Below are 25,286 nucleotides of genomic sequence, written 5' to 3'. Positions count from 1 at the left end.
CATCCAACTGCTTTTTGTACATTCTTAATTCTTTAGTCTCGATTGCATGTGCCAGCAATATATTATGAACCTTCACTGAGTGAAGAGGCTGTTCTTAATATCTGTTTTACAATGATTGATCATTTCTCTCTGTGCATGTACAATGGTAAATTTTATAACTCCTGGAGCAGGGCCTCACTCAACAGCAGGAAGCATGTTTGCAGATTGGATAATCAGGCACCGAGACCAACTTACATTCTCTTGATTCTCCAATGGTTAAAATTAAGAGAGATTTGGAGGACAGTTAATTGGAGGTGCCCATCTCCATGCTCGCTTCAGTGATCAGCACTCCCGTTGAACAAGGCTCCACACTAGAAACTCTAACATATCATTTACCCCATAGTACTACATATAGGAAATCATTTTAACAGTCGCATTAGGTTGGTCAATTGCACATACACCTTGGACAATTTCATGCAACGTTTAGGGGGAAGATAGTAGGGAATTGCAGGTAGTAGGGTTTACAGTGATCGGGCTTACTTGAGTTTCTTCTATTGATGACTAGTTTAAAAAAATGGGAAATATATTACTTTTATAGACATTATCTACAAAAGAGACCTCATGAATCAGTATCGATGTGGTGCTCTGATGCATCAATGTGGTTCAAGACAAAATGGGGATGGGGGTGGTGGGGGAGTACGCCCTCTTCCACCAGCCCCACCCTCGCCCATCGGAGTTCAGACCCGAGTTGATCTCAAGAGGCCATGACAGGTCTCCTTGAAAAGGAGAATGCTAAATGCTACATGTGAACTAACTTCACTAAAACAGGTTATCTGGTCATCGCTCAGTGATGTTTACGGGATCTAGGTTTATACAAATTCATTATCATGTTTGCCTACATTACAAAGTAATTCATTGGCTGTAAATGTTTTAGGATGTGTTTGAGGATGTGAAAGCTGCTCTACAAATGCAAGTTCTATCTTTTCCAAAGGATTTTGGAGAAAATAGTTTAGAAAAGTAGGGAGCAATTGATTGTTTCTTTCAAGAACTGCTAAATTATCATTACAAAGGTTCAGGATGAGGTTTGCGTTTTGCAACCAGTGACTGAAGCAAGTGTTCAAAAGGTCTGGTGTAGCACAGACCAAGTGCAGAATGAAAGCTATCCTATTCTTCCCAGTGGCTTATTATGAATGAATGGAAAAATAAGCACTATGGTACTGATGGTAATTGTCCTACAATAGTCATCCTGATAGCCTCTATAGGAACATAGGAACAGGAGTGGGCCATTTGTCCCTAGAGCCTGCTCCACCATTCAACTAAATCATGTCTGATTTTCTACCTCAGTGCCAATTTCCTGCACTATTCCCATTTCCCTTGATGTTTTTAATAACTAGAAATCTATTGAACTGTCTTGAACATACTCAATTATTGAGCTTCCACAGCCCTCTGGGGTAGAGAATGCCAAAGATTCACTGCCCTCTGAGTAAAGAAATTCCTTCTCATCTCAGTCCTAAATGGCTTACCCCTTATTCTGAGACTGTGTCCCCTGGTTCTACACTCCCCAGCCAGGGGAAACATCCTTCTTGCTTCTACCCTGTCGAGCCATGTAAGAATTTTGTATACTTCAATGAGATTGCCAATCATTCTTCTAAACTCGAAAGAATACAGGCCCAGTCTCCTCAATCTCGTCTCAAAGGACAATCCTGCCATTCCAGGCATCAGTCTGGTGGCAAGTATATCCTTCCTTAGGTAAGGAGACCAAAACTGTACACAATACTCCAGGTGCAGTCTTACCAAAGCTCTATACAATTGCAGGAAGACATCTTACTCCTGGACTCAAATCCTCTTGCAACAAAGGCCAAGTGAAGACTGTCGGTGTACTGAATTCCCTACCTAACACCATTGTGAGATCACCATCACCAGAAGCACTGCATCAGTTCAAAATGCAGATCAGCAATCATCTCTTTAGGGCAATTTGGGATGGACAATAAATACAGCCTTGCCAGTGTCACCCACATCTCAAGAACAAATTAAAAGAAATAAAATTGAAGGAAGTTGAGAGTTGTGAACTCGTACACATTAGGAACTGCATGGAGAATTTTCAAACATTTCCTTACACTATTAAGGTACTTGGATTACAGCCTTGTAAAAACCATTTGAAGCATGATTCCATGAAAGAACACAAACTGCTGCAAACTTCGATAAAAGAATTTGGTTGGATTATGTTCCAGTTAATTTAATACAGCACAGAACGTAAAGCCCGTATTGTATCAGTTTCCCTCCGACTGTGCGTGAGAATAAAAATTACTGAACAATTTTCTTCTGAACTAATCATTTGTACCTTGATCTCAGCGCTGAAGTTGTTAATTTTTTTGCAGCCAGCGCCTTCTAGATGGTAGTTAGCCCAACGTAGCAGCAGCTCCTCAGGGGACAGTTTCATTAGGTCCTCCAGATCTTCACCCTCTCGGAGCAGGGCAATCAGTGCTGAAAACAAACACTTCTTATAAATAACAGTGGACGCTCCATGTTACTAATAACATTAAGGTCACTGTCCTGTAGCGGTGATTTGATACAGACAAAAGTGAACAGGGGGTAACAATGACATACTTCCATAATGAATAATTATTGCACTGCACTGACTTCCAGCTCCATGTGGTGGGGGGAGACAGAAGCCACTTTGCAGTTAGATAAAAAGTACAGCTATATGGTATATCAGAACATAACACTGTAATTACAACTCTGTCTCTCCATGAGCTTATTTTTGCTGAATGACAACTAGCTTCAAGCAATCACAAAATGAACAAATTTAAAAAATGGGTTTGGTGAACTGATACTTAGTAATCCCAACTTAATAGAGGCACAAGGGTCACTGATTGTGAAATTCAATTCCTTCTGTAAAATGTGCATCCTCGAGCTGCTACTGCCCCATTACATGGCTGGGGTGACCCAGGTTAGAATCTGACTCTGATTTGTTGGTTAATGGGGACATACTTGTGGGTAACAGGTTGGGGTACTTGGCTGTGCTCAAGCCAAGAGAATGAAGAAACGGGTAGATTTTCCACCCGTTGACATGGCTGAGGGTGGAAATTAAAAAAGAAATGTTTTAATATTCATCCTCGGGATGAGATTACAGGCCAGGAAATTATAGACCTTTTTGGCTTAACGTCCATCATGGGGAGGTTAGTAGAATCTGTCATTAGGGACAAATGGAGGAGGTACAGCACAAATTCACTAGAATGATACTGGGGCTAAAAGGGTTAAATTATGAGGACAGGTTGCATAGACTAGGCTTATATTCCCTTGAATATAAAAGATTAAGGGGTAATTTAGCAGAGGTGTTTAAGATATTGAAAGGAGTTGATAAGGTTTGATATGGAGAAAGTGAGCTGAATTTTGCCATCGGCGAGCAGGGGGCAGGGCCCGCTCGCCGATGCGTAAAATGACGCGGGATGATGTTGGGCGGAACCCCCGACGTCATCCCGCCCCATTTAAATTTTCAGGAAGGCGGGCCCGCAGCAAAATCAGCTGTGGGCCCACCGACCTGTCAATGGCCAATTGAGGCTATTGACAGGATCATTGAAACAATTAAAGGACCTGCCCGTCCAACCTTAAGTTGGCGGGCAGGCCAGGAGCCCTGGCGGGAACTAGAATAAACATGAAACCTCATCCACCAGCGGGATGAGGTTTCATGTAGGGATTTTAAAAGTTTAATAAAGTTTTAGTGTAATTAATGAACATGTCTCCCTCATGTGTCATTGTCACATGAAGGGGACATGTTAAGGATTTTTTTTTCTCTATTTTAAACGTTTTTACAAGTTTCAGCAATCTCCCTGAGGCAGCAATTTGCCTCAAGGAGATGTGCGCTCTTTCATGCGCATGCGCGAAAGAGCGCACTCTCGCTTTTGGGGAATCCCTTCGCCCGCACAGGGAGCCTTAATTGGCCCGCTCACGTAAAATCCGCCCGCCGCAGATTTTTTTTTTTGAAAAATATACTTTATTCATAAAATATCTGGAAAACCATTACAAAATATTTCCAAATCACCATCACAAAAGTACAATCAGATTCAACTTTCACACATGGATCACGAGGTGCATCAATACAATCAATGAATATTACAATCATTTCAATGTGGTCAATGCAGACGATCAGACAATGGTATTGGAGTTATCAACATACATCATGTTGCACTCTGAGGTGCTTCAATACAATTATAATACAACTATTATTCAATGCATACATTCATTTTGAGCTGTACAGCCCGAGGGGTTCTAAACAGTTCCCAGCCCCTCGGTGCACTATGGCAGAAAGGTCTTAGACAGCGACCTTTCCCCATTGGGCCTTTGCGGCATCTGCCCCAAATTTTAGTGCGTTCCTCAGCACATAGTCCTGGCATTTGGAATGTGCCAGTCTGCAACACTCGGTCGGGGACAACTCTTTGCGCTGGAAGACCAATAAGTTTCGGGCAGACCAAAGAGCATCTTTCACCGAGTTGATGATCCTCCAGCTGCAGTTGATGTTTGTCTCGGTGTGTGTCCCTGGGAACAGCTCGTAGAGCACAGAGCCCTGTGTCACAGAACTGCTCGGGATGAACCTCGACAGAAACCACTGCATCTCTCTCCAGACCTTCTTTGTAAAGGCACAATCCACAAGGAGGTGAACAACGGTCTCGTCCCCACCACAGCCACCTCGAAGGCAACGTGCAGAGGGGGTGAGACTCCTGGCGTGTTGGAAGGATCTGACGGGGAGGGCCTTTCTCACCACCAGCCAAGCTACATCTTGGTGCTTGTTGGAAAGTTCTGGCGATCTCTCGCCCGCCGGAGATTGGGTCGGGCCCGCCCAACTGGCAGGCAGAAAATTCTGCCCACTATTTCCTCTGGTAAGAGAATCCAGAACAAGGGAGCGCAACTTTAAAATCAGAGTTAGGGGTGACGTCAGGAAGTACTTCCTCACACAAAGGGTAGTGGAAATCTGGAACTCTCCCCCTCAAGAAGCTGTTGAGGCTAGGGTCAACTGAAAATGTCAAAACTGAGATTAATAAATTTTTGTTAGGCGAGGTTATTAAGGATTATGGACCAAGGCAGGTAGATGGAGTTAAGATACAGATCAGCCATGATCTAAATGCCAGAAAAGGCTTGGGAGGCTAAATAGCTTACTCGTTCTTATGTAGACACTCTCTAAAAGAATGTATTTTCCATTGTGAGCTCTTTATCCTTTAAGCCTTAATTAACTCTAAAACCTAAAATTGTGGAGAGTCTGAGAGCTGCCCATCAAGAGACACCAGCACCTACCTTCGTTTCTGCTCAGTTCAATGTCTGCGAACAGGCCAATTTTGATAACCTGCCATAATAGGCCTAACACAAGGTGAGGCTTCCCCTCTTTTAGATCCTCAGCACCGATATTAACAACGTGACACCCAATTGCTGAGGCAGAATTCAAAGCCAGATTCAAATTTTCCTGTGAAAATACGGAAAGGTGGAAAGCGATGGTAAACATCTGTACATGTAATACTTAGAACAAAGAAAAATCATTATGGCGGCTAGCAATATATTTGGTCATCAAAGATGAGCACACCAACTCGGTGTTAAAAGGACGCATATATTTTATTAATTCAGCCAATGCAAGTTGATCTCACTACCTGTATAGTGAATGGGGTGAGCTTCTTTTTGTTAATTGTCCTCTCATCGATGGTGTCAGGCACCGACAGATTGATCATTTTGCTAGATTAAAATAGAAGTTAAACAGAAATGCACATAAATGATGAATATCCATGACTCAAAGACTCAGCAGCCCGCAGCCAAAAAAAAAATTGAAACAAACAAATGCATATTAGGTTACCTTTTCAAAGGCAACTAAGAACAAGGGACAACATGTTTTTAAAAATCAGATATTAAACAGGTACAAATGAGCATTATCTTATTCATTCTTCCCTTTTGAATCCCACTGCACTGTGAAGAATTCCCCAGTTATGACAGAGACACATGACTTGCTTCTAGGTTTCTATCAGAATCGCTCATATGTCTCCCTGTTTCTGGATCTAGGTGAAATTATACCTCTATCTGCCACTGACTTTCCTCAGTTTTCCACGATGATCTTTAAAGTTAAGCATCAGGAACCTACCTAATCCCAGTTTACACCAGACAATGCCAGTTTCATGCTTAATTTAACACATTTAACACCTAGTGATATTAACCCAGCTGTAAAGAGCACACTTACAGAGTCTCCACCATGAGCAAGGGAAACTCCATTCAAAGATGGGTTTCTGGCTGAACCTGTACACCAGGTCATGGAGAGGAGTGACTCTTCTATGTCAGTCAGAGTTGACACCACCAAAGTGAGGCGTCAAGCACAAAGCTGCTGGGGTGAGGGTGCATGTTGTGTCCTTCCCTCCTTACTGCCTGAACTGAGGGGCCTATCAAGGAGCAGCTCCACAACTCAGACAAAAATACAATGTTAAACCAATGTTAACATGTAGAGGAAGTGGCAAAAGGTAAGATGTGAAGCGTGAAGCCATTCATGGCAAGCTGCGCTGAGGTGAAGTGTACAATTGCCACAAAAACTGGTGCAAATCTAGGGCAACATTTAAAATAAATGGCAGGCATCAGTTCCCTAAAGTCAGGCAACTCCCTGGAAATAGAGAGGCAGGACATTGATAAGAATTATGTTCACTTATGATCATTGACGCCCTATGTTTGAAGGGGTATGAATGAATTGGCATTCCCTCGATATTTGATTTGGCACCATGTGGCATGAATATTGGATTATCTTGGAATCAGAAAGTGCTGCACTGACTCATCTGTGCATTGGCCTCAAGCAGAACTATTTGTTAAAGCTCAACATTTTGCTCCTTTTATGCCAACTTGGCATATCTTTTACGTCCATTTCAGCAAGAAGATGAGGCCTCAATTTATCATCTCATCTGAACCGAGTCTTCAACAATTCATCATTCCCTCAGTGATGCACTGAAGTGTTATTTCAAATCTTTGAGTGGGGCTTTCTATTTTCTAATTTTGGAATGTGAGGGATTTTTCACAAACTAAACATTAATATTTGTTTGAACAACATTCCTGGAATTACACAAGCATAGGAAGTCCCCTTCCTAACAGCACAGTGGGTGTACCTACACCACATGGCCTGCAGTGGCTCAAGAAGGGGGCTCACCACCACCTTCTCAAGGGCAATTAGGGATGGGCAATAAATGCTGGCCTTGCCAGCGAGACCCACATCCCATGAAAGAATAAAAACTAAATCTATATCTAACTCTCTCGGATGACGCACTGAGTTATTAGATGATGCCTACATAGTGTACATAATATGAAGGAGGTTGGCAGAAAGGAAGATGCTCATAATCATGAAGGCTAATTTCTCAGTCTCAGGACATCGCTGCAGGAGTTCTTCAGCATGGTGTTCTAGGCCCAGCCATCTTCAGCTGCTTTATCAATGACCTTCCCTCCATAATCATTGAAAGTTCACTGATGATTGCACTATGTTCAGCACCATTTGCAACTCCCCAGACACTGAAGCAGTCCACGTCCATATGCAGCAAAATCTGGACCACATTCAGGCTTGGGCTGATAAGTGGCAAGTAACATTCATGCCACACAAGTGCCAGGCACAGACCATCTCCAACAAGTGAGAATCTAACCATCTCCCCATGACATTCAATGGCATTACCATCACCAAGCAGCCCATTAACAGCCTGGGAGTCACCACTGATCAGAAACTCAACTGGAACAGCCACATAAGCGTATAGCTGCTATACCAGGGCAGAGGCTGGGTATTCTGCCCTGAGTGGCTCACCTCCTGTTCCCCCAAAGCAACTCTACCACCAACAAGGCACAGGTCAGGAGTATGATGGAATACTCCAAGTGCCTGGATGGGTGCAGTCCCAACACAAAAAACTCAACGCTAACCAGGACAAAGTAGTCCACTTAATTGGCGACCCATCCACTGCCTTAAACATCTACTCTCTTCACCCTCAGCAGAACTTCAGGAAGGTGGCCCACCACCACTATATGGCAGTGCGAACATAGGATTTAAACTGAAAATTGCCATATCTGTATGGTATAATTAGTAGATGTTTCTGAGACCGATGCATAATAAATTTAGTTTTTAAATAAAAGAGTGGTTAAAAAGGTTTATAGCTATTGCTGGGACTTATATGATATGGAGATGATTTTGAATATAAAGTGTAGGCAGCACAGAATGCAGTGGTGGAAAGTCAATTGCCACCCAATTCCTAATCTTAGTCCTATTACCTTGGACATGTTCCTGGCCTCCACTAGCATTCCCATTAGGAGGAGGTAATATTGATGCAAGAGTTGCTGCCAGTTTATTGCACTTTTGTCAACTAGTTGACTAAGGTGCTGCATTAGAAGAGACCTTGGTGCCAGCTATGAGCTAGGGTTGGGAGGGATGGGTGTAGAGGGAAAGAGTATGTTTATCAGAGCATGTGAAAAATAGAAGCAAAATACTTCTGGATGCTGGAAATCTGAAATAAAAACTGAAAATGCTGTAAATACTCAGCAGGTCAGGCAACATCGGGGATGAAGGAAACAGAGTTAATGGCCTTGAATTTTAAGCTTGGCGGTTGGCCAGCCTGAAGCCCGCACTGAAAAGCTCAGCATTGCCGGGGTGGGGGCTGAAGGACAGAGGGCGATGACGTCAACTCGGGCAAGCGCTGACAGAAAGCTCCCTGAAGGCAGAGAGCTGCCTCAGGGATCTGAAGACCCGAAACCCATGAAATAAAGTTTTTAAAGTCAGGAAAAAAATATCACAATCAGGCACCTGAACATATAGATTATAAAACTGCTGTCCACAGATTTCTATTTTTATCTTATTTAATGACGGAAACCTCATCCCGCCCTTAGATGAGGTTTGCTGAAAAATGTAAAGGCCGCCTGGCCGATTCGCCCGTCCACCAACTGTAAGGTTGGACGGGCTACGTAAAATGACAGACAATTGCGCTGTTAATGGGCTTAATTTCCCTCTTAATTGTTGGCAGGCGCACTTCCGACTTTTGCGTGAGCCCGCTATCCGAAATATCGTGCGAGCGCGGGATGATGTCAGGACGCTCGTCTGATGTCATCTCATGCGATTTCACGTCCGATTGGGTTGGGCGCGCGCCCACCTGATCAGCGTAAAATTTAGTCCAATGTTTCAGGTCAAGGCATTCTGAACACCTTGCCTTTCTCCACAGATACCGCCATGCCTGCTGAGTATTTCCAGCATTCTCTGGGTATTTTTTGAGAAAAAGAGATCTGGGAATATAAATAGAGGGATAATTAAAGAGAGGAATGGCTGTTGTGAAGCAAGAGATCTCCTGAAGGCCAGATGAAGTTGGATTTCTGCATAAGGAAGGCTGCATTAGATGACAGGAATATAGGAACAAGGGGAGGTGATTCAATCCCTCAAGCCTGTTCCGCGATGGGTGATCTGTACCTCAATTCCATTTATCTGCCTTTGCTCCACATTTCTTGACATTCTTGCTCAATAAAGTCTATCGATCTAGAACTTGAAACTTTCAATGGACCCAGCATCTACCACTGTTTGGGGAAGAGAATTCCAGATTTCCATTACCTTTGTGTGAAAACTTGTTTCCTGCATTCTTTCCTAAACCATAGCTCTAAATTTAAGGACATACTCCCTTGATCTGGATTCCTTCACCAGAGGAAATAATTTATCTGCATCTACTCTATGAAATCCCTTTATCATTTTGAAACACCTCAATGGGATCACCCCTCAATCTTCTAAGCTCAAGGAAATACAAGCCTAGTCTATGGAACTTGTCCTCAGAATTTAACCATTTAAGCCCCTGGTATCATTTTGGTGTAATTTAGAAAGTTAAGGGGTGATTTGATTGAAGTCCCCAAAACATTAAGGGGAACGATGGTGTTAGATGAGAGAAGCCATTTTGCTGATTGAGGAGTCTAGGAATAGAGGGCAGAGTCTAAAATTGCAGCTAGACCTTTCAGCAGTGAAATTAGGGAATACATCTACACACAAAGGATGGTAAGAGTTTGGAACTCTCTTCCGCAACCAATAATAGTTAATTTTAAATCTGTGAGTGATAGATTTTTGTTCTTCAGGTATTAAGGGATATAGTGTGAAGATGGGTATACGGAGTTAGGTTGCAGATCAGCCACAATTTCATTGAAAGTTTGAACAGGCTTGAGGGGCGAAATGGCCTCCTTCTGTTCCCACGGTGAATCTGCACTTTCCCCCCCTTCCTGAGGTTTGGTGCCCAAAACTGCAGTTTTCCAGATGGGGTCTAATCCCAATTCTGCAAGTAATATATTTGATATTTGAATGTTCACTGAGAAGGTTACTTGTGCAGATCATTCTCACCTGTTCTAAAAAATCAATGGCAACAATTATGGTAGAAGTTTTTATCTTCTTTTAAAGCACAAACATAGACTGCAGCATGGGCACTGCCAGAGATTTGCTGCCATCGACTCTGCTGCCTTTGGTGGTTCCCTGGTGATAGGGGCAACACGACTGGCAAAGTCAAGGATGCTGTTGGTGGCAGTGCCTGATGGCCAGATCAGAGTAAGATCTTACCAGCTATAGGACAAATGTTTTATTCTCCACCCCACTTGGTGCAATAGGAGGACTGATGGACAGTTTTAGACCACAGTGACCCTTGCAGTAATGTGTGAGGAAATGATGAGTTACTTACCAAAGGATAATGCCATTCCCAACTGCAGCAAAAAGTTCAGTGTCACTGTTGGCATCCATAGGAATCAATTGCTGGCAGTCTGGATCCTTCTCCAAAGCCTTGTTGATCCAATTAACAAAAGCATATCTTTCCTCCTCTGCAATAAATGAGACTTGAATGATAATTTGTTGCTCAAAGAAAATAGGGGCACAGAGTACTGGAGACTTCCTGAACAATCAATATATTCAGCATGTTCTCAGAAGTATCTCTTTTGTTTTAGCCCTCCCCTTGTACATTATATACTGTACAACGTGCAGTTCACAATATCTTACAACACAGTAACATATCAACAATTGAGAACACAAAATTCCTATTGCCAAAATTAAGAGACACAGACTTTGAATGCCTGTCACAAAATGCTAGTTCCCGCTTTAAAAAATGCAGCATCAAAGAAATGTCAGCCAATAGCACAGTATTCCTAATCAGGGTACTTCACACTTCAGTTAATGAGCTCTAATTTTATCACTGATCATACGAGGATTAGGGGATATTGATTATTAGGTTTCGGACAAGAGATGCAGGGGGATGTGAAGTTGAACTTTTTTTGATGCAGTGAGCAGTAATGACCTGGAACTCGCTGCCCACAAGGGTGATGGAAACAGAGACGAACAATGATTTCAAAAGGAAATTAGGTGTGCACTTGAGGGAAATAAACATATAGGGCTACAGGGATAGAGCAGGGAAATGGGGCTGACTGGATTGTTCTACAGAGGGCCGGCATAGATTCAATGGGCCGAATAGCCTCCTTCTGTGTCATAATGATTCTAATGCTGGAATTTAATGTACACCCCCCCCCCCACCACACACACACCACCACCGCCGCCCCCCGCCCCCTCCAATCTTTGAAAACAGGTGGAGGGCTTGTGCATAAAATCAGATGGATGGTGCCATATCTGTCGCCTTTCCGCCTCCATTGCTACTTTATGAGTGGTAGGGTCAGTGTCGGGTGACCTGCCGGCTCTTGAGGACCTTAAGTGGTCAAATGGTATTTTACCAGCGGCAAGGGTGCCCATGCCACATGACAAGGCCTGGCTATGGGCTTGATCTCCTGTTTGGGCAGCCTGTGCCCAATGAAGGGCTCCCAGCAGATAGGACTGCCTGCCCCACCTAAATTCCCCTTCCGCCCCGCCCTCACAATCGCTGCATTTCCACCCCATACACTCACCCCACTTACCTCCAAGTCTGCCCTACATTGCAACTTGTCAGGGACTGATTGCAGTCCTAGCAGTGACCAGTAGGTGGGGCCAACGCTTCTGTGTAAAATTCAGCCCTACAACTGATCTGTGGACTTCAGTTAAATGACTCATTGATGAGTGGGGAAATCCCACTTCACACACGATACCTTGCATGTGTGCAACCACAATGCAATAATGGTCGATGCAATCATCAATTCTCGTCTTTTAAAATCCCCCTCCCAACCCCAACTTTAAACTGTTCTCAGAAATTTGCTAATCCTTGCCAGCAACTCTTGGTTGCTTAATTTCTTGCAAAATTCCAAAAGTGTAAGAAGTTTCCTAACTGACAATTGGGCCACTCCTCGACGTATATGAGAATATAGAATTGTTAGAAACAAATAGCATGGCACGACTGTTTAGAATATTCACCGCACAAACTAATTATGTAAACCAGTTTACCTGGAGCTAAAATTACATAAAGTATGAATGATATTTAATTAGATGGATTTGAAATCTCACAGGAATAGACAGCTGTAAATTCACTTCACTTCGAATTGATTTAACATGTGACTATAAGGTGCACCATATGTTATTAATTTATATTCAACTACCAGAAATTCATATATTAAGAAAAAGGATAGTGAGTCATGTTTAAAAAGTAATATTTGCAAAAGGTAAAGTATTCAATTCACAGGAATAAGTCTATTAATATTAAAGTATTGAATATGATTGAGTTCAACCACTACAGACTGTGAACTCTGTCCTCCATTTTACATTTTTTCCCCTAGTGCCATCTGTATCTTGTTCTCATGTTTTGCTTTCAGACAGAGCTGGCCTTTATTCTGCTATTAACACCTACTCTGGACCACTGATTTATTCTTTTACTATCATTATCACTTGCTTTGCCTTTTGTTTGAAAACATTTTTGTCATTAAATCTCTCCCACCCTCTAACCTTTCCTTGACCTTCCCTTTTGCTCCAGCTGACCCTGCCCCTTTAATCAACAGTCCAAAGCCCATCACATTTCTACCTCTCTTCAGTTCCGAAGAAGAGTCATATTGGACTTGAAACATTGGCTGGGATTTTCTGGCCCTGTCATGGCGGGACCAGCCATGGGAGATGCAGCGGCCCAGCCAAAAGCTCATTGACTTTCGGAAGGACTGGACAATCCCGGCAGCAGGCGGGGCCAGGAAATCCCGCCCATTAACTCTGCTTCTGTCTGCACAGATGCTGACAGACCTGTTGAGTTTTTTCAGCAATTTCTGTTTTTATTTCAGATCTCTAGCATCTGCAGTATTTTGCTATTATTTTAATATTAAAGTGGGGTTAGATTATGTATTTTTATATGCTTCAAGCCCCATTAATGAACATATTGTCACGACTCGCTGGGGATAGTGCACTGTAATATCAAGCCCCACTGTTCCCCGAGCCGCGACAAATGTGAAAAGTTTGACCAAACCACCAGATTGCCCCAATTCTACCTAACTGTTTAATTTAGGTTAACAAAATACGAGCACCATATGTGTAAACTTAATAAGTAAATAACTGTTTAGTGGCAAAAGAAAGAAATATGAACTGCTAATTTCCAACTCTATAACTGAAACTGCACCCTTCTTCACAACAGTCCAACAGAAATAAAAAGATATGTTCCTTACAATATCAAAGATTTGTGCAGGTCAGAAGATTAATACAAGTGATGAGGTCCTTTGGCCCACCTAACCGCATCTATCCAGAATGAAAAACAATCTACGGCTACCATCACACCACATGGCTTCCCCTGAATGAATGTAAGGTTTCCACCTCCATTGCCTTGGTCCAGAAGAACATTCCAAATGTTAATCACTCTAAACATGAAGAAGATCTTCCTCATACCCTTCCTCAATAATTCTTTTGCCAATTTGTTGCCTTGTACCAGTATCCGGATACAAAAGCCTGAGTCTGACAAAGAAGACTTGACATGTGCAGATATGAACAGACTCCTCGGAAGGAAGCAGAGGCCTGTGATACAGGTATACCACATGCCACCCTGGTCCCAGCTTGTTCAATGTTTCTTCATTTTCTTCAGACCAAAATCTAGTTCAATGTTAAGGTAATTAATTAAACCATAGCCATTAAATTAGTTGTTGTTTCAGGGTCCCAGGACCAGAGATAATTACAGTGGGATGTAATTTGCTGAGACTGCATTTTGACAATGCTATTGCTACATCTAGTATAGTGCCTGTACATCTACATTCTGATCCCTTACTTTAAAAGTAAACAAAGTGATCATCATTGAATTATATAGAACGCGCAGTGCAGAAACAGGACACGTGGCCCAACTAGTCAATGTTTGTGTTTAGGCTTCACATATGCCTCCTCCCACACCTCTTCATCTAACCCCTTCAGTATATCCTTCTATTTTTTTCCCCTCATATGCTTGTCTAGTTTGCCCTTAAATGCATCTCTTAAAATTGTTCCAATGCACTTGTAGCAGCCAACTAGAGTGCGGCATGTGATGAACGAAACACTATAAAGTACCTGAGTAGGAGTGCTGGGTTCCTTCACTGGATTTTTCAGTTCCATGAACAGCACAGATTCCCTCCTTCTTCAAGAGTTGCTTTCTGAATGTTTTAGCAACTTCACTGCTCTTTAAACCATAGAAAAGCTGTGAAAATACAAGAGATGAGAATGAGTTCAAAGAGAGCATTCCACTTCTCTACAATATTCTATTTCCTGAACTCTTTGTGTTTAATATATATTACTGAACCTTTTATTCATTTGGAGGGAAATTATTCCGTTCAAATGCAGAATACATTGGGCGCATTTTGCTGTAGCAGGCATCCGTTGTTAAGAGTGGCCCTTGCATGTTTAGAGTTTTATATGTGTCAAGTTGCTGAAATTGTGAGCTGTTAACATTGCACTGAGGGAAATCGGGCATCTGGGACCTGAGTGAACAGGGCAAGCAACAATGTCTCTCCTTAACCAGTGGGATTGAAAGATTGTGAAATAAACAATGCAAGGTCTGAACAAGTAATTGTAACAGTAGGTGAATTCAATATCAAATCAGGCACATATGAGAAATAAAAAGAAAGGAAAGAAATACTGGATTAATAAAGAAAGAGGGAGCGAGAAAAGAGACAGAAAGGGAAAATAAAAATTAAACTCGACATTTTTAAAATCTCCAACAAGTAAAACCTAAGGAATGAGAGTTCATACTAGTAATTGTTAATTTGCAGTGCCAGAGAGGCTCCTTGGCAATAATTAACACTTATGGGAGGGTGGGGGAAAAGGTTGTCAAAAGCGTGCCATTCCCGATGGTGTAACTGGAATTGTGCACTGACTCTGCTCTCTTGCTTTTTTCCGTTCCCACACGATTACAATTAAAATTTAAAGTGCCGGCAGCGCGCATGGGAGACACGGTGGGGGAAGCTTCTCATTGGTGAAACCCGCCATCAACTGACAATACTGCATCTATGGGTGGTCTATTCAAGGACCTCCTGGTCAAACAGGGAGGCTCTGCATCATGGCCATAACTTTCCTGTTCAAATGCATTTCAATTAACATAAGACTTAAGATCACAAAGTTGGTTTGGGTGTATTTCAAACTTAAATTTCACTTGTAAATATTTCACATTACATTGGCTTCACTTTATTCATATGTGCATCATCATTATTTGTTGAGACTCGCTTAGTCAGAGATCTAAATGTACAGGTGCGCCTCATGGTTGGCATGCATTGATGGTTACAGGGGAGTTAGGACATTTCTTTATTGAGGAAGCAACAATGTTGTGCTTTTTGTTCACTCTTTATTGAAGTTCATGTTAGTGTCCAGTGCCACCCGCCACTCTATGGAACATGGCTGAACTTGCAGATTCCTTTCTATGCATTGTAAAGGACATTGTCCGAGATCAATCTCAGCAGAGTAATTAAAATTTTGTAGGTGAACTCAAAGCCCTGTAAAGACTCTGTCAATCAACACCTTGAGATGAACCCACATGTGGACAGTACTGACTCACCCTTTAGGCCCCTCATTTTGTTACCCTGACTGACTGTTCCCACTATCCCTCCCCCCACCACATCCAGGACACCAGGCCCTTCCTCTTCCCTCCTTCATGCCTCCACACCCCACCCTCTCTCACCACTGACTCACCCTTGCCAGTCCCGAGCCTCCTTCCAAGCTGCCATTCTCCTTCACCCCTCCCTTGTGCCATAGAGTCAAATAAGGAAAACCGCTGACCTTACATACAACTGCACAAAGCTGGCTGGTGCACGTCACTTTTAAACAAAAGTGAACTGGGTGCCCCTAGATTCTCTTGCACCACTGATTTTTCTTGAAGATTGGACGTAATTAAAAAATATTTTACACCAATGAATATCCATGACGTGTGAAGTACGAACCCGCCACAGGCCGGTGTGAGGCTCAACACACCACAAACACGCTGCTGACTTTACCTCTGCATCTCAACCTGCCTGGGAAATTGAGATTTCGTTTCTTGCCTAATTAATTCATCCCACAAGCAACATTTCCTGCTCTTGCGGGCTCCATAAAATCCCCCCCCATCCCTCTATTATAAGGATATTAGACTGGAATGCACAAAATGTAACTTTCTATGGCAAGTTTAATTCGTATACAATCATAGAAAGTTTACAGCACAGAAAGAGGCCACTTGGCCTATTGTGTCTGTCTGTGCCGTATCTACCATGCAAATGCAGCAACTTCATGCCATTCAATGCATTTCAGTAGTAGCGGGGCAGACATCGAGGTGAAGTTTATGTGAAGCTAACAGTGGAATGAAGTAACTTGGACAGCGACTTTCGCATTTTGTCTTTAATTATGCATCCGCCTGAAGCTGCTGCCGCACCATTTGCACATAAATAATGGCAAATGTCATTACCCTCACCATTGCTTTAACGGCAAAATCTGGCCCAGCAAAGAAAAGGGTCGACACCTTCATTAAACAGCAAGAGGAATTTCACATCTTTGTACCTTAATATCACATAGTGCAATTTCACCCCAATTTGGTCTTTAAAATAAACATTCCTGATTTACAATAATATCCTCATTTCATCCTCAGCTCCACTTTGAATTAAATTTTCAAAATTATGCACAAATAGAATAGGGTGAAGAAAAGCAGATTATTTCCAGTAACTGAACAGTCTAGAATGAAAGGCATAGGTACAAGATTAAGAGATTTAGACCAGAGTGCCGAAGAAACTTCTTTACAATGGTGTAAGGCTGTGGAATTCATTTCAAAGACTAGTAGCTCATGCACAAAATATGTCAACATTCAAAATTAAATTGGATATGTGAGTAAGAAATAAGGGAATAGAGTGGATAAAAGATACTTAGGCTGTTTGTTCACACATGGAGACAATGGTACTGGCATCTGTGCTTACAGTGGTTAGACTGCTGGTCTCCAAAGTCCCAGGAAGCTGTTGTGAATGTCTGGTTATAAACAGTTATGCTTTAAACTGTCCATTTATTTCCAAGATAAAAGAGAGTTGAGGACTCAAGGATAGCTAATCAGTATTTCTAACTGGATACTAGGCCCATATGATTCAACTTGCCATGGAGATGGGTTTTGAGAGGGGAAGAGTTTCTAAGATATCCCTGAAAACTCACGGACATAGTTAGCTTGCTAGGATCTGGGAGGGAGGGAGCAGCTTGAGGCTGAAAGTCCTTAAGATTCACTGCGCAGGAATGTGTGTGGGAGCTTGCACTCGGATTGAAAAGATCAAATTCCTGAGGATTTGAAATGAGACTGGAAGATATGCCTAACTTGCACTAGCGGAAGAATCACCAGGAAAAACCCTCACCGTGAAAGGCACTTCTGGGGTTAAAAGTTATCAGATGGGGAGAGGAAAAAAATGGAAGTATACCCTCAGGGGCTGAGAATAACTTTGAACTGGGTCTGGGAAAATCAAATTACTTCTTAAGGGACAGTGTAAGTATAATTGTGAAGTGGGATTTTCAGTTATGTTGAAGGCAAAAGGGGAAAGTTCTTTTCTGTAGTTTAATGTCATAGAGTCATAGAGGTCTAGGTAGCACAGAAAAAGACCCTTTGGCCCATCGAGTCTGCACCAGACAAACAAGTGCCTAACTATTCTAATCCCATTTCCCAGCACTAGGCCCATAGCCTTGTATGCCATGGCATCGCAACTGCACATCCAAATACTTATTAAATGTTATGAGGGTTTCTGCCTCTACCACCCTTTCAGGCAATGAGTTCCAGATTCCCAGCACCCTGTGGGTGAAAAAATTCTTCCTCACATCCCCTCTAAACCTCCTGCCCCTTACCTTAACTCTATGCCCCCTGGTTATTGATCCCGCCACCAAAGGGAAAAGTTCCTTCCTGTCTACCCTATCTATGCCCCTCATAATTTTATACACCTCAATCATGGCGCCCCCTCAATCTCCTCTGCTCCAGGGAAAATAACCCCAGTCTATCCAACATAGGCAACATCCTGGTAAATCTGCTCTACACTCTCTCTAGTGCAATCACATCCTTCCTATAATGTGGATTCCAGAACTGCACGCAATACTCTAGCTGGGGCCTAACCAGTGTTTTATACAGTTCCAGCATAACCTCCCTGCTCTTAAATTCTATACCTCGGCTAAAAAAGGCAAGTATCCCATATGCCTTCTTAACCACCTTATCTACCTGTCCCGCTACCTTAAGGGACCGGTGGACATGTATAAGTTGCCTACACCGATTGTGTTTTGTCAATGTTGCTCCTAGTTTGTTTGTTACAGTAAAAGTCTCAAAACATGAAATCTTGTCCTATAATCCTTTCAGATATTTATTGGAAGCTCAAATTTCTTTTTAAAAGTTACTGGTCTCTGTGGGCATCGTAACAGATAGCACCTTTAATGTAGTGAAACATCCTAAGAGGCTTCACCAGAGTGATTATCAAACAAAATTTGAACCTAAGTCATATAAAGAGGTGTTAGGACAGATGACAATCTCAGAGGTTTGTAGGGCTAGAGGAGGTTAGAGAGATAGGGAGAAGTGAAGCCAATGTTAGAGGGGTGGGGGGGTGGGGGGGGAAATCTGAAAACAAGGATGAGAATTTTAAAAGCGGTAGGCTGCCAGACTGAGAGCCTCCATAAGTCTGCAAGCATGGAGATGATGGGTGAATGGGACATGGTGCGAGTTATGGTACAGGCAGCAGAGTTTTGGATGAGTTCAAGGTTATGGGGGGGTGTAAGGTGGGAATCTGGAGCATTGGAATACTTGAATTGAGGGGCAACAAAGGCATGGATGAGAGATTCAGAAGCAGATGAGGTTGGAGGGTGAGGGATGAAGAAGGTCAATGTCACGGAAATGGGAGTAGGCGGTCTTGGTGATGGAGGGGATATGTGGTCAGAAGCATAGCTCAAGGCCAAATTAGATGCCACAGTTGCCAACAGTCTGGTTCAGCCTCAGAAAGTTGCCAGGGGGGATGGAGTTGGCATCTAGGGAATGGAGTTTGTGGCAGGGCCCACAAACAATGGCATTGGCCTTCCCAATATTCAATTGGTTGAAATTGCTGCTTATCAAGTACTGGTTGTCAGACGAGCAGCATGACAAATCATAGACAGTGGAGGGGCTGAGAAAAGTGGTGATGTTGTAACTTCCGTGTATTTCTACATGAGCCCATTTCTCTGAAATCAAAATTGTTTCTGGTTCTACAACCTTTTATCCTCTTATTATTACTAGATTTCCCATATTCCTAGTCACATAATTCATCTCCCACTATGAACAACATATACACCTCTTCATTGGTTAGTAATTCAATGTACAGACAAAGTAGGGAAAAGTGTTTTGAAGACTATAATTCAAGAGTTCAAGAATTGTACTATATTTAATGATTAATTTGTTTTAAGTTCAGGAAGTATTAAATTTTAACTTTAGGAAATACGACATTCCACAGTTTGAAGGAAAGTATGGCAAACATAAAATCACATGCTAAATTCAGAAAAATTATATTACAGCAAGGGCTAGATTATTAATTCCTTTCTTGCCTATGTCAAACTATATCTGTCCTTCAGATGAGATGTTAAACAGAGGCCCTGTCTGCCCTCTCAGACAGTGTTAAAGATTCCATGGCACTATTTGAAGAGGAGTAGGGGAGTAATCCCTGCTGTCCTGGTCAATATTTATCTCTCAGCCAACATCACTAAACAAAAAAGTTTATCTGCTCAATTTTTATTGCTACTTGTGGGCCTTGTTGTCCACAAATTCACTGTCCCATTAACTACATTATAATAAAGTGTCTGCACTTCAAAAGTATTTCATTGGCTGTAAAACCCCTTGGGATGTCCCAAATTCTTTCTTTCTTGATATTCGTTTAATAGCGATGGGGTTTTAACAATAATTTTCAAGAACATAGCCAAAAATAAATTGAAAAAGCTATGTAGTGACTTACTCCAATAAAGTCTTCAAAAGTGATCTGGCCCTTCTGACTTCCAGAGGCCATTAGCTCATCTTTTATTTCTCGTACTTTGTGGCCTGGTAGTTGTAGATTTGCTTCTTTCAAGAGGTTGTGGAGTTCATTGTTGTCAATGTATCCAGAGTTATCAATGTCTGAAAAGGAAAAGACCCAATTAAAGCTTGTAAAATCTTTTTTATAAAAAGGTTAGGACTTGCCCCATCAAGCCTATTCCTATACCTGAGTATTAGACAACTGGGCCTCAGGTTTGTGTTTTCGATTTAATCTGCCATGTGTGTTTTGCTCCATGTTTCTGTTCAAATTTATTTACATATTGCTAAACATAAAATGACATTTGAAAGTGCAGCCAAATCCTAGACCATCTGGCATGTGTCCCCTGCCATCTCCATCAACTTTGCTTTGAGATAGTTGTGGGGATGATGGAGAGGGATTGGAAGTGGAGGAAGGGAGTGGGAGGGGTACACAACAGGCAGGCACCAATACAGGGCTAGCTGAATATTGAGTCACCTGCCCAGAAACATTCACAGAGAATGGAGCAGCTCGATCTTCTACTAGATGAAGGTTGGTTTGTATGACCAACAAAGAGAGTGGTAGCTCCAGCGAACGATAGACCCATCTTCAAACTGAGAGTAATAGAACATCAGTGACATGTTCCAAACACTTGACTTAACCTGGGGTACAATCAATGCATCTTCAGTTCAGTTAGACAGTCACTCAGTTGTCCCTTCCCAAGTAACTAATGCTAAGGTTACATCATTAGGTTACTCACCAAATTTTAAAAATGCAACTCTAAGGTCTTCCAGCTCTTCATCGGAGATCTGTGCTGTTTCTGCCATATTTCTCTAATATCTCTGATACAAGCAAACAAATCTGAAAACAAAATTGGAATATTTAGCTTTTACTTTCATTTTCATAGTCAAAAGATGTAATTTCTCTCAACAGTCCTCATTCCTACTATTTACTCTGAATCATCCAGAAATACTTAACACAAGAAAACAAACATATTATTTTCCTTTCTGTCAGCTAATATTACTGTTCTTGGGTCATAATCTTACAAATCTCTCTTTCTGTCCTATGATTTGAAACAACAAAAGAAAACATAGTCATAACAACAGCAGCAGGAAGTGCATAAGTATAGCACTTTACACATCCTGATCACCCTAGGCAATTCACAGCCAAATTGCACACAGCAATGTCCCAGAGACCTCAATGAGATAAATGCTTAATTAAAGCAAAATACTGTGGTTGCTGTAAATCTGAAACAAAAACAGAAAATGCTGGAAAAACTCAGCAGGTCTGACAGCATCTGTGGAGACAGAAATAAAGTTAATGTTTCGAGGCCCTATGACTGTTCTTCAGACTCATCAGCAGCAGCAGAATTGTATTCCACCACAAGCTGTAAACTCATGGCTTGGCATATCCCTTAAACTACCATCAATCCTGATTCAATGGGGAGTACAGAAGACCATGCCAGGAGCAGAACCAGACATTCCTAAAAGTAAAGTCCCAAAATGATAAAACGACAACACAGGAACACATGCATGTTTAAACAGTGGAAGCAGCATGCTATAGACAGAGCTAAGTGATCCCACAGCCAATGGATCAGATCAAAGCTCTGCAGTCCTGCCACATCCAGTCATGAATGGTGGTGGACAGTTAGAGACCTAATGGGAAAAGGGGGTTTCAGGAATACCCCATTCTCAATGACGGGGAAGCCCACCATGTGAACGCAAAAGGCAAGGGTGAAGTGTTTGCAACAATTTTTAGCCAAAAGAGCCAAGTAGACAATCCATATTGGGTGCCTGGTGAGGTCCCCGGCATCACAGATGCCAGTCTTCAGCCTATTTAAGACCATAAGACCATAAGACATAGGAGCAGAAATTAGGCCATTCGGCCCATCGAGTCTGCTCCGCCATTCAATCATAAGTTTCTCAACCCCATTTTCCCACCTTCTCCCTGTAACCTTTGATCCCCTTATCAATCAAGAACCTATCTATCTCGGTCTTAAATACACTCAATGACCTGGCCTCCACAGCCTTCTGTGGCAATGAATTCCATAGATTCACCACTCTCTGGCTAAAGAAGTTTCTCCTCATCTCTGTTCTAAAAGGTCTTCCCTTTACTCTGAGGCTGTGCCCTCAGGTCTTAGTCTCTCCTACTAATGGAAACATCTTCCCCAAGTCCATTCTATCCAGGCCTTTTAGTATTCTGTAAGTTTCAATCAGATCCCCCCTCATCCTTCTAAACTCCATCGAGTATAGACCCAGAGTCCTCAAACGTTCCTCATATGTTAAGCCTTTCATTCCTGGGATCATTCTCGTGAACCTCCTCTGGACCCTCTCCAGGGCCAGCACATCCTTCCTGAGATACGGGGCCCAAAACTGCTCACAATATTCTAAATGTGGTCTGACCAGAGCCTTATAAAGCCTCAGCAGCACATCCCTGCTTTTATATTCTAGTCCTTGATTCGCTTAAAGTGATATCAAGAAATCGCTGTGTGCACTGGAAACAGCAAAGACTACATTGCAGCTCCAGGACTAGTCACACCCCTAGCCAAGCTGTTCCAGTACAGCTACAACATTGGCACCTGCCCAACAATTGGGAAAACTGCCCAGGTATGTCCTAGCCACAAAACTGGACGAATCCAATCTAGTTAATTACCTCTTCATCAGTCTACTCTTCATCAGTAAAGTGATGGCAGTGCTATCAAGCAGCATTTACACAGCAATAACATGTTCACTGATAAACAGTCTGAGTTCTGTCAGGGTCACAAAAGAGTTGAATTTCACAGCTGAGGTGAGGGTGACTGCCTTTGATACTAAGACACCATTTGACAGAATGTGCTATCAAGAAGCCTGAGTAAAACTGAAGTTTTACTGAAGTGCATGAGAATCAGGGGGAAACTCTCTATTGGTTGGAGTCATACCTAGCAGAGAGAAATATGGTTGTGGCTGTTGAAGCCCAATCACCTTAGCCCCAGGACATCACTACATCATTACAGCCTTGGTTCGAACATGGACAAAAGAGCTGAACTCCTGTGGTGAGGTGAGAGTGACTGCCCTTGACATCAAGGAAGCATTTGACCAAGTGTGGTATCAAGACTAGCAAAACTGGAGTCAATGGGAATCGAGGGGAAAATTCTCCACTGGTTGGAGTCGTACCCAGCACAAAGGAAGATGGTTGTGGACATTGGAGGTCAATCATCTCAGTTCCAGGGCATCACTACAGGAGTTCCTCAGGGTAGTGTCCTAGGCCCAACCATCTTCAGCTGCTTCATCAATGACGTTTCTTCCATCCTAAGGTCAGAGGTGGGGAGGTACGCTGATGATTGCACAATGTTCAGCACCATTTGCGACTACTCAGATGCTGAAGCAGACAATGTCCAAATGAAGATGACCAGGACAATATCCAGGCTTGGGTTGACAAGTGGCAAGTAACATTCACACCACATAAGTGCCAGGCAATGACTATGTTCAACAAGAGAGAATCCAACCATCACCCCTTGACATTCAATGGCATTACCATTGTTGAGTCCCCAACTATCAACATCATGGGGGGTTACCATTGACCAGAAACTGAACTGCAATAGTCATCTAAATACTGTGGCCACAATAGCAGGTCAGAGGCTTGGAATCCTGCAGCGAGTGACTCACTTCCCAAGCCTGTCCACCATCTACAAGGCACAAGTCAGGAGTGTGATGGAATACTCTCCAATTACCTGGAGTGCAGCTCCAGCAACTCTCAAGAAGCTTGAGACCATCCAGGATAAAGCAGCCCGCTTGATTGGCATCCCATCCAGAAACATTCACTCCCTCCAGAAACTTTCACTCCCTCCTTCACCGATGCACAGTGGCAGCAGTGTGTACCATCTACAAGATGAACTGCAGAAACTCACCAAGCCTCCTTTGACCGCACCTTCCAAACCCATGACCGCTACCATCTAGAAGGACAAGGGGAACAGATACATGGGAACACCATCACCTGTAAATTCCCCTCGAAGCCACTCACCATCCTGACTTGGAAATATATTGTCGTTCCTTCGCTGTCGATGGGTCAAAATCCCAGAAATCTCTCCATAACAGCTGTACCTACATCACATGGATGGGAGCGGTTCAAGAAGGCAACTCGCCACCACCTTCTCAAGGGCAATTATGGATGGACAATAAATGCTGGCACATCCAATGAATGAATACAAAGTTCCTCAGAGCAGTGTTCTAGGCTCAACCATCTTGAGTTGCTTCAACAATGATTTTCCCTCCATTATTATGCCAGAAGTGGGAATGTTTGCTGATGATTGCACAGTGTCAATCCATTTCCAATTCCTCAGATACTAAAGCAGTCCATGCTTGCTTGTAGTAAGACCCAGACAGGATTGGCCTGATACATGCCAAGTATCATTTGTGCTAACAAGTGCTAGGCAATGACCATCTCCAACAAGAGAGTCTAACCACCTCCCCTTGACATTCAACAGCATTACCACCATTGAATCCCCACTATCACATTCTGGGAATCAAAATTGACCAGAAACATAGAGCGGAATTTTATGGCCCCATCACAGTGGGGGCGGGGCCAGAAATTGCGGTGAGCCATTCAAAACTCCATTGATAATGGAAGATCCCGCCGGTGGGAGGGGGCGTAAAATTCTACCCATAACCGGGCCAGTCACATAATTACTGTGGCTACAAGAGCTGGCCAGAGACTAGGAATTCTGCAACGAATGGATCAGTTCCTTAGTCCATAAAACCTTTCCACCATCTACAAGGTCCAAGTGTGGAGTGTGATTGAATACTCTCCAATAGCCTGGATAAATGTATCTCTAACAACACTTAAGAACACCTCCAGGACAAAGCAATCCACTTGAGTGGCACTCTATCCATTACCTTAAACATTCATCCACTCTACTACCACTGCACCATGGCTTCAGTGCATACCATATACAAGATGTACTGCAGCAATTCACCACAGTTTCTTTGACAGCACCACAGAACACCTCAGTCTCTAACACC

General features: G+C 42.7%; 1 protein-coding gene across 2 annotated transcripts in view; it reads right to left on the bottom strand.

Annotated features, from left to right (window-relative positions):
• lcp1 (lymphocyte cytosolic protein 1 (L-plastin)) overlaps positions 1-25,286 on the bottom strand; it is a 60,132-nt gene that overhangs the window by 22,142 nt on the left and 12,704 nt on the right. For both annotated transcript variants that reach the window (XM_078559483.1, XM_078559484.1), the window contains exons 2-8: positions 21,050-21,150; positions 20,257-20,414; positions 14,387-14,513; positions 10,656-10,791; positions 5,616-5,697; positions 5,269-5,434; positions 2,321-2,463 (exon numbers count right to left, since the gene is read on the bottom strand). In XM_078559483.1, the coding sequence (XP_078415609.1) occupies positions 2,321-2,463; positions 5,269-5,434; positions 5,616-5,697; positions 10,656-10,791; positions 14,387-14,513; positions 20,257-20,414; positions 21,050-21,116 (879 nt within the window). In that variant the 5' untranslated portion in view covers positions 21,117-21,150. The remainder of the gene's footprint in view (positions 1-2,320; positions 2,464-5,268; positions 5,435-5,615; positions 5,698-10,655; positions 10,792-14,386; positions 14,514-20,256; positions 20,415-21,049; positions 21,151-25,286) is intronic.

The sequence above is a fragment of the Cetorhinus maximus genome, chromosome 16, assembly GCF_964194155.1.
Source record: "Cetorhinus maximus chromosome 16, sCetMax3.hap1.1, whole genome shotgun sequence".
Taxonomy (NCBI): Eukaryota; Metazoa; Chordata; class Chondrichthyes; order Lamniformes; family Cetorhinidae; genus Cetorhinus; species Cetorhinus maximus.
The sequence above is the reverse complement of the archived record's forward strand: the minus strand, read 5'-3'. Positions and strand labels throughout refer to the sequence as shown.